This window comes from Antechinus flavipes, chromosome 3 (assembly GCF_016432865.1).
Source record: "Antechinus flavipes isolate AdamAnt ecotype Samford, QLD, Australia chromosome 3, AdamAnt_v2, whole genome shotgun sequence".
NCBI lineage: Eukaryota > Metazoa > Chordata > Mammalia > Dasyuromorphia > Dasyuridae > Antechinus > Antechinus flavipes.
In genome coordinates, this window is record NC_067400.1 from 6,422,408 (window position 1) to 6,439,052 (window position 16,645).

Consider the following 16,645-nt stretch of genomic DNA (forward strand, 5'->3'; position numbering starts at 1 on the left):
TAAAATTTTTTCTGCTTTTTTTTTTTTTTTGGCCATTTTACCTACGAAACTGCAGAAATGAAAGACAGCTTCATAAGCCCAAGGGAGATTTTGTGCTGTGACCGGGCTGATTTCATGGATGAGCATTGACGAGTTCTCTTACCCCCAAGGTCCTCTCCCCATCATTACAGGGTGACCACATTTCTACCTTCAGCTAGACAGGGCTTTGAACAAAGAAATACCATTTATTCTGAGGCTCCTCCAAGTCATAAAGAGCACATTTAATAGTAATGATAATGATAACAATAATAACCCTTATTCATGTGGTGTCCTGGAGGTAACATCCTTGTTTTGTGAGGGGGTCAGAGAGGAGGGATGTCATTCAATTCCCTTAAGCTTCAGCTTCCTTGACCTCAAAGTGAGAATCTATATTTACACACCTGCATTGCCAAACTGTAGGGGATGAAAGCAATAGTTGCAAGCCTTAAAGGATTATAAAATGTAAATTATTCTCCCTATCTTTCCTGATTGCACAGATTAGGAAAATAAAGAAGCAGCAGCATAAGGTTTTGGTGAAGCATCATTCCAGTCTCACTATTGTGTGGTCTGAGGGAAGCCAAGTTTCCAAATGGATTCCCTTGGGTTTCTACATCAAATTAGGAATTTTATTTTTAACAACAGAAAATCCTAGGGCCATTAAAAACAGAAAATCTGGGTTCTGGTAGCACTGAATTTCCTCCCTGTGCCCTACGCCGAGGATCAATGGGTTCACAGCTCTGTCCTCCGGCGCCCCGCTTTCCTGAACCCAGCCTATTGCCCACCATAGCTACTTACGGCGCTTCGTACCATCACCATTCTTTGAGCTGTCTGAGACTTGCTGCTTTCGAATGCTGTCTTCATCCGCCTTCCTGTCTCGACCTGGGCAAGCACAGATCCGGGCTTCAAAACAACGGCGGCCCAGGACTTGCCCACTGGGAACCAAAGAGAGGAAAGAAGGAAATTCAGAGATGGCAAACGACACAGTGACAGAGTGTTCAATATGAAAGGTGCTCTAAGAGTCATCAACCCAATTCTGTTATTGCTCAGATGATGCAACGATTAGTCCCAGTTTACAGGATTTGGAGGTAGATTTGAACCCAGGTCCTCCTCGTCCTACTGAACTCCACGGCTACCCAGAAGGCTCCGCGTGCCTCCTGTTGCCATTTCTCCAGCCCTGGCTCTTACACAAGAGTCCCTGCTTCTGCCTTGGCCACCGTTTTTACTATGTCTGGACTGAGTGTCCCCAGTGTCCAACCAGAGAGGTCACCAAGGGGTCCCAGATGCTCTCCTATAACATACATGTCTTTATCATGAATTAAAGGGCTAAAGCGCTTGGCAAAACACCAAAGGACTTAAAAGTCAGTGGTGATATTACCAAGTCACTCTCCATTATTGTCTAAAGCACAGAACAGCAGTGAGCCCAGTCACCGAGCAGCTGGATTTAGCTACATATTGTGAAGGAAATTTGAGTTAAGCCAGTGGATGTCTTTGGATTAGATCCCCTTAGGCACGGCAGACTCACTCAAAGAAACTGTTAAATGCCTTGGGGGAGAATGAAAACAAACATTATCTAACAAGAAATAAGTATAGTCCAATGTCAAGAATTCGGGTTTAAAGTAATTCTTCCCTCTTCACTCCTCCCACTTCACACCCTTCTAAGTTCCATTTTCTCAGGTGTTTTATGCCAGGATTTCCAGCACAAAGGGTGCGATCCGAGAGAAGACTTGGTTACGGTTGGAGAGCAGTTCCCGAGTGGCCCTCGCCTGCCCAGTGCCCTTACCCCGCACACTCCACATCCACGACTTACTCTCTAGCCTCCAGGGTGACGATAATCAAAATGGGCCTGCGGTTCATCCCTCCAACGCAGCTGCTGTTACACATGAAATTGTATAAGACCGTGGTGAATTCGGTGCCGACCTGGACCGGGGAGAGAAAGGACAAGGATGACTGTAACTGGTGTGGATGTGGCTTTTACCCAGGAAGAAATTCACACTCGAAACCTGAGGATGATTTATTTTCTAGAGTTTCTCAAAGAAACGTATTTCCGTCGCCTTTGGAGCTGAATGTTAACGTCCAGTTTGGTAGGACACCCCACTTCCATCCCCAAAGGGTAGTCCCTGAGACTTCATACATCATCACATCATCGGTAAATTTGTTATCATTTATTAAGACATTGAGGGTCTGATAGCTGATGACATACCCTGCCATAGTAGTCTATGTATCTCAAAATTTATAAGTGATGTAACATTAATAGATCTGGGGGCAGGCTACTGCAGATGGATGCATTATGCTCTCCACTGCTCTCCTTCCAACACCATAATATTGGAATTTCTTTCTATACCATACGGACACCCATCCTTTTAGAAATAATGACAACTGATGAGTATTTTTTAGAATTTTATGACAATCATGATTATTATTTTATTTTATTATTATAATTGGTAATTTATTATATTTGTGATTGTTTAAAATTTAATTTCTGATATTTTTATTTCATTATTTCTGATATTTAATTTTATGGCTATTATCCTATACTGTTTGCTTATGTATACATATTGAGGGATGATAAATAGTCAGGTTAACAGTTGAGTTCAGTACAATTTGGGGAATAGATGAATAGGAGGAAGAAAAGAAATATAATCCAAAATTTACATTCAAGAAAAACATCAGAAACCAAAATGGTGAACGGCCAATTCTAAGACCCACCCTACTTTCACCCCTACATTCTGCTTGCTCATTAAACCTCACCCATCCTGATCTGTTTTTACCTGTGGTGGCTCATAAGGTACCAGCACACTCTGTCTTCCTGTGATGGGATCTTCTACATATTGGGCATGGCTGTTCCCTTCTACTCGGATCAAATGACTAGGAGGGGCAATTTGTCCTACAAAGAAAGGAATAGCATGTGATACCATTAGCTGCCCTCCCTAGGGAAAGCGGGAAAAGCCAAACAGAACCAAATAAACAAATAAATAAACAAATAACCAGGAGGGATCAGAAACAACCAGAAAATTGGAGATTCCAAGTACCTCAAGAGGGAGAAGGGGAACTTCCATGGAAGATGGGGTTATTTTGTTATGCAAAGAATTGGCTGGATCATCCTTACTGTAAATGGAAGAAATGGAATGGCGGAAAGGGAATATAGTGACATGACTGATAGTCATTCGAGGCTGGGCAAAGGAGACTGATGTTCCTAAATGTAAGGACCAGAGACTCATGGGTGCTAACGGAATGTCATCATCTCACTTTCTGCCCAAACTATAGAGGAAAATTCAAAAATCAGCCCTGAAGGAAGGAAGCGAGAAGTAAAGAGTCTGGATTAAAGTCGAAACACAACTCTTGGACTCTAGAGAGGGCTGGCCATATTCTGCCTGCCAAAAGGGCTCCGAACCATCACCAAGAACACGACACATTGAAGCCAAGATTAGAATTAGTTCTGGATGCTAGTAAGAGGCGGGACCTCCAGGTGGTTGTTGCTAGTGGAGTCCCACCCTTAGAGAAACAGGGGAACACACAGAGAAAATGGAGTCTAGCACAGCTCTGGCAATGGGACACACACACACACACACACCACACACACACACACACACACACACACACACGGCACTATGGGCAAGGCAGATGTCCAGGAAGCAGGGCCACTCATTCTGCAGAGATCCAAGGAGGATGAAATGAAGACATTGAAAATTTCAGCCAGTGAGCAATATAAAGAATGAAACTTAACAGGTTGAATCAGTACTGATGACCAGAATTGAGATAAGTGATTTAGGGTCTACACAGCATCTACTCCTAGGACAGATCTTGACAGAGTCCAGATAGGACTTGTTCAGAAAAAAATAGTCTGAGGAGCATCATCCTGCGGTCCTTTCACTGATATCTCCCCACCATTCCCAGGCCTCAAACTGCCCCCTTAAGGTTCTCTTTTTTCTCACTTTTCCTTGCTCTCTTCCTGGGATCCTCTGGATTTACCCATTGTTTGTTTACTGAGCCTTTCCCTTTTGTTTACTGAGCGTTTCCCTTTTCTACTGACCACATAAGCCACTTTCTCCTACTCACCTGCCCTTCCCCCTCCTCAATTCTCTTCTAAGCTTTGTTATTCTCATCTCTCCTCTCAAAGTCCCTATTTTCTTTGAATTCTGCTTTTGGCAATATTCGGTATCTTTTAGAAGGCATCCTATGCTAAAGACTCTGATCTGCTATTTCTTCTCCCATTTTCCACTTTTCCTTTCTCCCCCTGCCTTCTATTTGTCTTGCCTCCGTTTAGCTTTTTGAAACTCCCTTCCTAGAAGTACTTTATGGACTTTAAGATGCCAGTTGACCTAATCCCTGTTTCCTCCCACTTGATCTGAGCGAGCCACAGTAATAAGAGATAGATTCAGGCATTAGAAATAATCATGAATGGCCAAACGGAAAGTTCAAAACAGAAGTGACCATCAACTGAAATTTTAGAAAAAGACAAATAATTACTTAGTTATCCCTCAGCCTACAGGAAGGCTGAGTTTTGAGCAGGTAGCTTAAACTGTACAAGTTGTTAGGGGACAGGATGAAGTCCTGGGCACTCAAGGAACCAACTGAGAGCAGAGGATCTTATCTCAATCTCCTTACCTTCATTGAATTCCCGACTCAGTTCGTGATTGGGGCAGCGCTTGACCACCTCGGTGACATGCTCGGCCTTCTTATATACGGGCATTGCCCGTATCACTGCACCCTGGGGAGGAGGGGTCATCACCTTGATCTGAATGGGGCAGGTCTTTGCTATCTGGCAGTAGAGTTTCTTCAGCTCTGTAGAATACTGTGGAGAGGGAGAGGAGAGAGAAAGGGAAAGAAGGAGAGAGAGAGAAGTGAATAGGTGATGTTATCTTCCAGAGACCTGAAGATCTCGAGCTAAAAGGGCATAGTAGAAATTACTTAAAAGCTCCTATAGTGGATGAAGGACTGAACTCAGGTCAAATATGTCCATATGATCAGGGCCAAATCTCACTTTTTAGCCTCAATTTCCTTATCTATAAAATGGCCCTAATAATAACACTCCTAGAGTGTATAATGTTGAATGACACAGTGTAGATAAAGTGTTTTACACCCACAGCATGCTGTGTAAATAGTTGTTATGACTGTCATGAAATCCAGGGGTTCTTGAACTCGCTTGTGTCACCAACCCCTTCGTTGGTCTGGGGAAATCTACAGATCCTTTCTCAGAATTATATTTTCCAAAATACATGTAATATTCAGGATTGCCAAGAAAACTAATTTTATTGAAAAATATTTATCAGAATATTAAAACCTATTCATAAACCCATAAGAACTCTTGATCTAGTCCAACTTTTTCATTTTTCACAAGAAACTCGGATGTAATGACTTATGAGAGGTCATCTGGATGGCGAGTATAGAGTCGAGCTTCAAAAACAAACTCCTCTGGTTAAAACTCAGAACAAATGATTGGCCACATATGCCACCCTGATGGATACTACAGCACTTTGTTGTCTATTTTCTAATTACATTTTAATAAAGTTTAAAATTATGCTAAGAGTTTTGAAATAGCCTGTGTGTATATATGTATATATATTCTTTCTTTATGTGTGTGAACATATATGTATATGTGTATATGCATGTGTGCATATATAGCTATATCCATCTATTTATCTATGTATTTATCTCTCTCTCTCTCTCTCTTCTAATATATATATATATATATATTAGAAGAACTGTAGAAGAACAGATTTGAGAGACTGCAATTGCCATCTTCAGATAATTTCAAATCTGTCCCCAGAAGAAGGAATTGATTTCACTTTTCTTAGTCCTAGAGGACAGGATTAGGACTAATGGGCAATAATTACCAAGATCAATATGAGAGAAGGGGGAACTCCCTAACAATGAGAGCTGTCCCAGAGTGGAAGGGCCTGCCTTGGGGTAGGGTAGACCCCTTCTCCTTGTAGCGTATGTTGGAGCAGAAGCTGAATAGTCACTCAGGGAGGTGTTGGAGAAGGAATGATAATTCAGGTAGGAGTTAGTTTAAGGGGCCTCCAATGTCCATAGTGACTCCAAGATCTGTGATTCTGAGGCTCGAGGAAATCTAAAGCAGGGCTCTCCCCTGGCCAAGTGTGGTAATCACACATTGTTTTTCTAGGGCTCTACCTCCATATCTCCATTAGAATTGACAAGGGGAAAAAGCACTGGTTTTGCAGTATGAAGGCCTTAGGGTCTGAGGGCCCTATCTTTTGATTACTATCTGAGTGTTGCTGGATAGATCATTTAGACTCTTTAAACCACAACAGGAACATGCAAATCCTTACACTAGCCACTCTCCGGGGCTGCTGGGTATACTTAGAAATGTTAGCCGATATCATTCATCATCATCGCTGTCATTATCACGAATTAAAAGGCGTCTATCTCCCCGGGCCCAGCCCAAACCGTGGCATTCCAGCGGCGGATGCAGAGGTGCACCCACCCAGTCATGGACACCACCCTGCTGGAGCTGCGCCCCTGGTAACAGTTAGCCAAACAAAGAGTAAACAGGCGCACGCAGGTTGGGATGCTAAGCTGGCAGAGGTACCCTGTTCCAGTGAAGAGACGTTGGCAAGCAAGCTAGAAACAGGGAGAAAGGAACAAGGTTTCCTTGGCCATGCTTTATGATTTCTTTTGGGACGTTCTGCCCGAAAGCCCATTTCTCCATGGCTGAAACAGAAGCTTTCGGGTTTTTTTGCTCTTTCTTCCTTCCTCCCATTCTTTTTTTTTTTTAAAGAAGTGCTACAAGTTTCAGTGAAAAATTCAGTTTCAAAATCACTCCATGCTCGGGGCACAATTGCACAATCAGTTTTACATGCCTGCAGGCTAGGGATTAAGTACAGAAAAAAAAAGTTTTACATGGCCCCAGGCTATAGGAAGCAGTCCAAAAATGAACCCAAAAATCCCGGTTGTGAAACTTCGGAGTCAAATGAGATAGTGATTTACCAAGATTGAAGCCTTCCTGCTCAAGGCTCCAAATTGTGCAAATAAAGACATATTTAAAAAGGGGAGAGAGAACTTTGAACGAAGAGGACCAAAAGGCACCCGTGTTTGTTATCTTGAATGTTCCCTCTAGAAAGTGAACCCTTATTTGAGTTGGGGTTATGAGATTTAGAGTGGCGAACCTTCCCCGACCCTGTACTACTCAGAAAGAAGCCCAGAGGTGAGCCTGAGGACAAAGAAATTGTTCTCAGCTCAGGTAGGACAGATAAGACTCATAAAACACATTCACAAGATATTAGATTCAGGTGAAAATGGCATAGAATGTTAGGAGAGGTAAGGTACGATCCATCCAGGACATGGTGGAGAAAGACAGGGAGCAACTTTGGGGTCTAAGAGATGCTGGGATCCTTTTAAATAAGAAATTTCAGGAGACTGTTCTGAACGCTACCAATTGAAATAGGCTTAAAATATAAAAGGACAGAGCCAGGTCTAGTCATCTTGGGGACAAGCTCAGCTATCACTCAATTCTTCTAAACACAGAAACACCACATCTAAGATGTTCACCTATTTTGTGGGTAATGTTGTGGTCATCATCCAGGAGTTTCGACATCGTCACGTCCCCATTTGGGGCTGTCTTTCGGCAGATACTGGAGTGGTTTGCCATTTCCTTCTCCGGTTCATTTTACAGATGAGGAAACCGAGGCAAAGAGGAATGAGTGTTTTGCCCAAAGTGACATAGCTAAATGTTTGAGCCCAAATTTGAGCTCAGTCAGATGATTCCACCAGAAACCAGGTCACTTGAGCCCATTTTCCCAGTTTGATGAGAGTATCCCATGGAATAGAATCAGAAGTCTAGCCTTCTCAAGTCCAGCTAAGTTCCAAGTTCTAGGTATTGCTGTCCTACCTTTTCACCAAGATGGATGGGCAGGAGCTAGAAGAGATCAAACTGATTAAACACTCTTTTATTTCTTTATGAGGATTAGTTGCTAGAGGCATTCCATTGTGCCTTCAAGACATTTTCCTACTGGGATTTTATAAGACCTTTTCTTGGTTCAGGAGAAAAGCTTCTGGGTCTGTCATTTTCTCAGTCATCCCTCAACTTTTGTCAAAACATAACCCACGGCTGGTCCTACTGTGAGCTTCCAGGTTTCTCAAAGAGCTGAAAAAAAGACAGCTGACAGGCATTTGATGGCTTAGTCCACAGTATGTTTTTATTTATTTATTTTACAACTTGAATCATTATAGATCACAGATCTGAATATATCTTAGCTAATTGGAAAGGAACTCTCTGGGGGTTAGTTTGCACCAATTAGCTTCTCAGCCTCCCATAGTCCATGCTCCTTATTCCAATTCCCATCTCCTTTTTCATGCCAAGAAACATAAACCATCACCTTTTAGGAATGAACTACATTCATTCCTCTTAACTGACCCTGAATTTTGAGTTCATTCATCCTTTCCGAGGTAGGCAATATTTTAATATTCCTTTTATTTCTGCTATCAGGAATTTCTCCTTTTTAAACTTGATTTTTCATTGCTTGAGGAAGAGGAGGAAACAAAAATATCTAGTCATCAAATAACTCGAGCTTCTGTTTGAAGGAATCATTGTTTCAATGGAGACGTCACATGATTCAAGGCTACCTCCCATCCCACCTCTGGCCTCACTGTCCAAGAGAGTTCTCAGAAATGGAGTCTCCCAGTCAGCGGGTACTTCAGGGGCCATCTTGTCTCGTGACCATAGCCAAGGACGAGGACGTGGCGGGTGTGCTGTGGTTCAGGTATACTTTAGACTAGATGGTCTCATGTTAGGACTGGATTCGAACTCACTGATTTCAGGCCCAGCTCCAGGCTCTATCTACTGAGACAAGATCATTGTTTGATTCCCGGTCTTTGCTTTCCTGCCTGCCTGAGCTGGGCCATGGGGTCAGGCCGGAGAGCCTTTGAAGGGCATTTCTGGGCAAGCTACTCCTGGTGATACTGGTGGACTAGAGAGGTTGACCTGGGCCTGGGCCTGGCACCCGGAGAGCCCGAAGCTCCTTCCTTTACCATTCTGCTGCTTTTTTGGGGTCAGGTGAGCCAGGTCAGCCCCCTACAAGGCTGGGGGCTGACAATCTGAGCTTTACTGCTTGGACTAAAACTCTACTATCCACAAAGTCAGGGAGCACATAGCACAATTTAGGATTTAATAGATTTGTTTCTAACAATTGTCGTGATAAGTATTCTCTTCAAGGTGTGTCCAGAACTGTGATTTCACCAATGTGAGTGTTCTCATTTTACACATGGATAATCTTAGAGTTTTCAGAGTTATCTGTACCCCGAGAGATTAAGGGACATGCCCAGGATCACACAGCTAGTATGGAGGAGAAGTGGGTAGTCTTCTCCATTCCATGGCTGGCTCCCTTCTCACTATCCCATGCTGCTCGCATGTACTTTTTAGGTCCAGAGGGTTCTGGAGAATAAAGCATTAGGACCGTCAGAGAAAGAGAGATGATAAGATGCCCAAATAGTGCTTCTGGGATGGAGGAAGAGCTTCTTGCAAGGAATTGGGCTTTTTCTCCAGGGATCATTACAACAACTGCCTGACGGTAAGCAAAACTGGATGGGATTGGAATGATGGGGATCCCTCAGAATGATGGGAAACCATAAAGACATCCTGGGCCCACAGAGCAAAGTCCAATGACTAGCCCCGCCATATTTAGTTAACACTGGAGCTGGAAAGGGCTTTCAAAATCATTTCTTTCACCCATGAGATCTGGAAAACATTTGCCCCAGTCACAGAGGGAATAAACAACAGAACCCAGTCTGGTCATCCACCTCTATCCCAGCAGCCCTTGGACACAGAGGGATGTTCTCATCGCCCTGGGCCAGGTAGGCAACCAACTGTCTGAGTCTGTTTTAAAGAGATAGAAAGGTAAAACACACTGAAAGATTTTGCATGCTTCCAGTACAGATGGGCCCGTCAGCATGCAGGATGGGCTGCATTTATTGACCAACCCAAGAACTAGAGCATCATCAACAGAACTTAACAAGGGCACTTGGCAGGCACCAACCGGGACCCGGAGCCCAAAGGGCACAAGTGAGGGAGGAGCCTTCTCTGCTGGAAGCTGTGCCCAAAGGCCTCATGACCAAATCACAATGAAAGTGCTGAGGTGGAAGCTTTTGTGATTTTGAGTCAGAAGTATATTTAAAGTAAAGATTTCCCCTGACTTTTATTGCCTTCTTTTTTCTTCCTCGAGGTACTTGCCAAAAGACAAGATTGCCAAAATCGACAAACACCAGAATCCAGGAGGCCGCGTTTAGGGTTGGGTCTCCATCAAGTTTCCTCTTTGGCACACCTGATATCTGTGATCTTTCCAAAGAGAAAAGAGGGTCACTGAAATGAGCAAATGCCTCCAACTCTCCTATTTACATCTTTTACAATAAGAATATGACAAAGAAATAGAAGGAAAACAAAGAAAAATCAAGGAAATGATAGGAAACAAAAGAATGTAATAATAAAGGAATAAAAGAAAAAACAAGAAGGGGGGCAAAGGGAGAAATGTCCCCAAAGAAATGGCATGTTCCAAAAGCACACTCCAGGACCCTTTTGAGAACAAGAGTAAATTTAGGTCCTTTACTAATAACATGTTTCAAGGAAAAGGAGAAAAAAAAAAAAAGGAGGAGGAAAACCATTTTAAAAAGCATTCCAGAGGCTTTCGTCTTGCCCTCGCCACCTGCCTGAGTGGGCATACTGTGTTACAGGCTCTTGGCAGCCACACTAGTAAGGCAGCATCACAATTCTAGCCCCCTGCCAGCTAATATCAGCAGACACCTGCCTAATTTCCCAACACCCCCCCTCTCCTGAAGGTGTGTCAACAAAGGAGCTTTGAAAAATCAAACTGTCCAGCTCAAGCATTTATCCCTTCAAAATCTCTTGGAGGAAATGGGACTGCTTGTTTGTGAAATTCAAGTGAGACCTGGCACGAGGAATGCCCAGCTCCCACCGGGAACACTGGCAATGACAGGGATTGTACAATCAGATGCCGTGAGGGAGTGTGTTCTTCTGAGCTTCAATAGCACAACTTGAGCCCTTCTAGAGCCATCTTCCACATACTCTGTATTACTCTGATATGTTCTTAATGTGTGTGTGTGTGTGTTTGTCGTCCCCTTTAGAATGCAAGCTCCATGAAGGGAGGCACTTTCTTTAAATCCTCAATCCTAGCACAAAGTATGACTCACAGTACGTGCTTAATCCATGTTTATTCATTGTTTAATATCTGACCCTTTAAAATAGAATATATTGCAAATAAAAAGCTATAAAAAAAACAAAAAAATAAAAACATTAAAAAAAAAAAACAGTCTATGTCCTGTCATGATAAGCAACAATTAACTACTAATTAACATGTCTTCAGCCCAGTAATGGGGATTTCTCTTTATTCCCTAAAGTTCTATAGCAAGAAGCTCTCACTATTCCCTAATCCACAGAACTGACCTTTCAGTTGCAGAAATTGTCAGAACTATGTCTGTGAAAAATAAATATATATATAGTTATCTCCACTGGCTTCAAGGGGGCAGCATTGCTTCTGTTTTCTATAGAGAGGGTCACTGGGGGAGATTAAGATCATCTGAAAGATCAGTAAACTGAGGCTCTGGGGGAATACTGGACTAGTTGCTACAAAGGGCAAAGAAAGGAAGAGGATTTGCCTAGGGATTTTCTGAAAGGAAAATAAATCCATTTGGGAAGTTCACTGAGGGATAATGGGCTAGAAAAAGAACAGATGTATGAGAAAGGAAAAAAAAAATCTACATTTTCCATCCCCCTTCACCCTTACATCCGCATGGGAGGTGCAGAAATATGTCACTATTAAAATCCATTAGAATCTGTACAGTTTCTCAGGAAGCAGAAAATAATGCTATTTTATTGGGGGGGGGCACCATTGCTTTGAAATGGCTCTAGTTCTCCAGGTCCTGGAAGCTGAGAAATGGCAGTATTGGGAGAAAGGGGGAAAGGACTTCTATAAAGGGTTTATTTTTGTTTTGCTTTTCAAGATTTTCTAATTTCTAGATAACCTGCTTAGAGGTAATACGGTACTGTGGTAAGGGCTGACTTTAGGAATCCTTAAGGGGCCAGGAAACTTAGAAAATCACTTCTCCCTGCTCCGGCAAATAATCCGAGTCTCTGAGGTACAGAGAAAGTACCCAGGAGGCTGCCTTGGAAGAGGGCATTTCTTATACCATACGAATCCATAGTCAAGCTAGGAAGGAAAGCCCTGGTTCCTACCCTCCAAGGGAAGGTCCTTCTAGTCTGCTTCCATTTTGTGTGATTTTAATCTGTAAGGGGATGTGGGAGAGCCTGGATTCTGCTCCCTCCCAGACATGCCCACAAGGCTTCCCTAACTCCATTTCCAGCCACAGAATGGCTTCTCCAAGCAAAATCAACTGCTCTACCCAAGAGGGACCCAACGTGTCATTGTCCTGATGTGGGCTGGGATTGGGTCCGAGAATCTCTAAAATTCTTTGCAGCTGGCTGGTTCTGGGAGTCCGAGGAGAGAGCTGTTGGACTTGGAGACCGGAGACCTGGTTTTGAATTGCCCATGAAACACGGGGTCACTTATTTGAGCCTCAGTTTCCCCATCTGTAGACTATTTGCTTGCATGCATATACACACACACTTCAGCGTTGTTGTTCTGAGAACAGAGATGGAGAAAACCATATTTGGAGTAGGCAGCCATCAGGACACACACGCGCACACACTTCAGTGCTCCTTGTCCCCGCTGAGCCAGCAGGTCAGCCGCCTCTACTTCCCCGAAAGCTTTCACTTTTTGTCTCTGCTTCCTTCCCGCTGTCCCTGCTCTAGACAGCCAGCCCACAGCCCAGGAAGGAGGGAGGCTTGTTTGTGGTGAAGTGGAGAAAGAAAAGAAAGAAAGGAAGGGGGGGGGGCCTCCCCGGCGGCCCCGGCCCGCGGGCCGCCTGTTGCCACCTGTCAGCGACGGGGATTAATGGGTGCACCGGGCTGGGAGCGGCGCATTCCTCCCGGCCGCGCCCACAGATGTTGACACCGGGCAGGTGGGCCCGTCTGCTGGCTGCGGCTCAGCCCTGGGGAGCTGGGGCTCCACACGACCCGGGGGACAGGGCTGGGGGGGGGGAGGAGCAGGGGCATCCTCCTGGAAAGCGGCAGCCCCAGGAGCCGGAGGAATGCGCCCGGTGCATGCTGGGATGCGGGGTGCCAGGTGCCCGGCGGGCACCGGGTGCCTTGGCGCTGCCCGGGGAGGGACGGAGGGACCCGGCACGACACCCTCCCCCACCCCCCTTAGGGATCCCGACAGCTCCTCGAGGTGGGGCCGAGGAAGGGGGAGGGCCGCAGGAAGAGGGGGCGGAGGAGGCGCTGCCAGGAAGGGGGCGGGAGAGATGCTCGCCTCTGGGCATGAATTTTGAAAGCTCAGAGAGGGGAAGAAGGAAAAGAGCTGCTTAGTTTGGATAATTTATCTCCCTTTAGGCGGCAGGTTAACCCCTTGCTTCTTTCAGTCTGTCCTCCAAAGTCCCGGCTCAGAGACCCCTTTCCCGGAGCTTTCCAGCCACGGGCTCAACGGGGACCGACTCCAGGGGTGCCCTCATTAACCGAGGATATACCAGAGTCTGGGAAGGAAGGGCTCCTCCCGGAGGACTCTGGGAGGGAGGGACAAGAAAAAATCCGTGGGCTCCCGTCTCCCCCCAAGCCGGGGAACCTAGACCTTGATTGTCTGCCCTTCGACCCATTTCTATTTTGTGTGACTGAGAGCTGAGATCCCAGAGGCTAGAGGATACCTTTATTCGCCCCGGGGCCCTTGGGGCCTCACTGCGGGTCTACACGAAGGTGGGGATGGGGAGCCCATTCCGGGGTCTCTCTCCCCAATCACAAACAAACACAAAGAACGAAAACCAGCGTTCAGTAAGGGGAGCCAGAGGCCCGCTTCGGCCGGACAGGGCGGCCTCGGGCCCCTGGCGCCCCTCGGGGCTCCGGGCAGAAGCACTGCTGTGACATCAGTCCCGGCTCCCCAGAACCCACGCCTGAGGGGCGGCCATTGGGATGAGGATGGAAGGCGGCATCCTCCGCATCTGCCCCACAGTGAGGCCCCAGTCAGTGGGAGCGTCTGCGGGAGGACCCTGCCAGAAGGGTGCTGCCCCCCCCCCCCAGCCCCCGAGCTTCCATGCAGCTGCTGTAGCCCAGGCTCTTTCAGGGGAGTGGGATGGAAGAAATCCCCAAGGAAAGGTGGGCAGGCAGGAGGGACCTTCCCCACGAGCTTGTCCTTGGCCCCCCACGCTCTGTTCTCAGCTCTGTGCAGTTCTGTTCTTTTCAGGAGCCTCTTTCCTCCATTCCAGTCCCGTCCTGACCCTCCACCCAGACCCATGCTGTTGGCCAGAGCCCGAGACCTGGGGCCTCCTTCCCTTTACACTGGGACTGGAGAATGATTTCTCTCTGTCTCTGTCTCTGTCTTTCTCTGTGTCTCTGTCTTCCCTCCGTCCCTCTCTGACTCTGTGTCCTTCTCTGTCTCTCCCTCCCTCCTCTCTTTCCATCCTTGTTGGTCTGTCTCTGTGTCTCTCTGTCTCTGTCTCTGTTTCTCTGTCTCTGTCTCTCTCCTCCCTCTTCCTTCCCTCCCTCCCTCCCCCTTCCGCACCCCCTCCTGCCTTTGCCCTCCTCAGCTTGTGTCCTGGGGGGTGGGAGGCAAAGGTCTCCCCATGAAGGTACTGGCAGCAGCCGAAAGGAGGGCAGCCCCGAGGGCAGCGTGCGCCAGCCCCACGCAGCTCAGGCCATTACACACCTGGAATGCTGCCTGTCTTCCCCAGCCCAGGTTAAACCCGGTGTCCTTCGGGCTCCTAAGTAGGTGGAAGTGTGTGTGCTGGTACGCCGGGGTACGGAGGGGCTGCAGGGGGAGGGTGGGAAGTTAGAGTTCTCCAGCTAAACTCAAACTCTGGAATGGAGGAGAAAAACGGCCCCGCTGAGGAAAGTGATTTATCCAAGATCACCCAGATAGAGTCAATATTCAAACCCACAACATTCAAAACAAACCAAAACAATAAGGACAAGGCAGCCCCTGAGCTCACTCTCACTCTCACGAAGACAAAGCCTAAGGCCTTATTTGTACAAACGTGTACATACTATGTCCCACTCTTTCCCCCATTAGGAGATGGCCTGGGCCATGGAGCTAGAGCTGGCTTGACAGTTAGAAAGCCGTTCTAACCACTGAGCAGTTGGGTGACTTTTTGATGAGCGATGGGCAAACCACCGAAGGGGAAGTGGAAAGAACATTTGGAAGCAGAAGCCAGCTCTGCCAGTAATTATGTGGGGGCTCTGTGCACCTTCCTTTCCTCATCTGAAAAACTTGGACAGGAAGATCTCTGAGATCTTTTTCTGGCCTAAATCTAGAGTCTTTGGATCCCATCCCTTTGTTAACTGACCGGGTGGGAATCGGTTTCATTTTCCCATCTTGGACTACTGGGTGGGGCTGGATGAAGAATTTTTTGGGGTGATCATAGGATCGCAGAGGAACCTCAGAGGCCACGCAGCCAAGACCCAAATGATGAGAGAAGGGAGCTTCGGGGAGATTGGATCATTGACTAATTTCTGGGGAGGCAAAAATTTCCAAAGATGAGATCCGAGCCCAAGTTCTTGAGTTCCAAATCCAGCCCTTTTCACGGGGCAGTGCTGGACCTCGGCTCTGGTTATTCTTTCAGTCATAACTCAATTCAAGGGGATATTTGGGGAGGGAACAATAGCAAGATTTACCATGTGCTACTTTGAATACCCTAAAATAAACATAAATAAGTGAGCCCTTTGGGGGTCATTCCTGGCATAATCCCTGGCTTGGATCACAGAAAAGCTTCTTCCTGGCCAGTGTTGGACCAGACATCCCACCTGCATCTCTCTTTTGCTCATTCCCGGAGATTATGGCCAGTCCTGGCTTATTGCTGCTGTGACTCCTCAGGAAGAGAGCATCTAGGGAAAGAGGGTTTCAGGGGGCACCTTGCATGCACACACATGGTCCCATCCTCTTCTGCACCGGGGAGATACCGGTATACATGTATATGTGCACACACATTAACAAGGATAATTAGCTCTTTTGTCCCATCCCTGGCCAGTTATAAATTACAAAGAACCTTAGGGACACTTCCCCCTCCTCCCCTGTCCAGATCTTAGTCCTGAAGGTTTAAAGAGGATGGAGGGGGCTAAAACCCAGGGAACATGAATTGTATCTCACACAGAAGCAGCTGAGCTCTTGCTCCAGCCATGATGGAAGATTCAGATGAATCCATTGGGGAAGCCAAACCGGTGGCCTCTCCAGTTTGTGATATGCCTTCCTTAGGGGGCCACACCATCCACAGGCAAACTGCCCAATCTCTTTATTTCTACCCTAAGCCCAGGAAGTCAACAGGCTGAAAAACGGAGATCTTGGGGTATTGTTTAGGCAAAACCTTAGAGGAAAGGTGTAACTTAATAAATTAGATCAGATTTGCTTTTCAATACCTTTAATCCATCCGTAATTGTGTTTGTCTCCCCCCCCCCCCAAAAAAAAAGCTGGTCTCTGTTAAAAATGAAGTCATGCTGAGAGGATCATTTCCAGGTTTGATCTCAAGGGTTTACACGGGCCTGCCTCGAAGAAAAACAAAACCCCTAAGAAGGCTTTTCTTCCCTGGTCCCTCTCAAATGCTTGTCTGGAGGGGGTAACGT

The 16,645-nt window shown here is 46.2% G+C and overlaps 1 protein-coding gene across 6 annotated transcripts in view; it reads right to left on the reverse strand.

Moving 5' to 3' along the window:
* TP63 (tumor protein p63) overlaps window positions 1-16,645 on the reverse strand; it is a 214,277-nt gene that overhangs the window by 32,850 nt on the left and 164,782 nt on the right. For 5 of the 6 annotated variants that reach the window (XM_051991651.1, XM_051991655.1, XM_051991653.1 and 2 more), the window contains 4 exons: window positions 4,624-4,810; window positions 2,787-2,902; window positions 1,826-1,935; window positions 814-950 (listed from right to left, as the gene is read on the reverse strand). In XM_051991651.1, the coding sequence (XP_051847611.1) occupies window positions 814-950; window positions 1,826-1,935; window positions 2,787-2,902; window positions 4,624-4,810 (550 nt within the window). The remainder of the gene's footprint in view (window positions 1-813; window positions 951-1,825; window positions 1,936-2,786; window positions 2,903-4,623; window positions 4,811-16,645) is intronic. The other variant, XM_051991652.1, reaches the window with a different exon arrangement.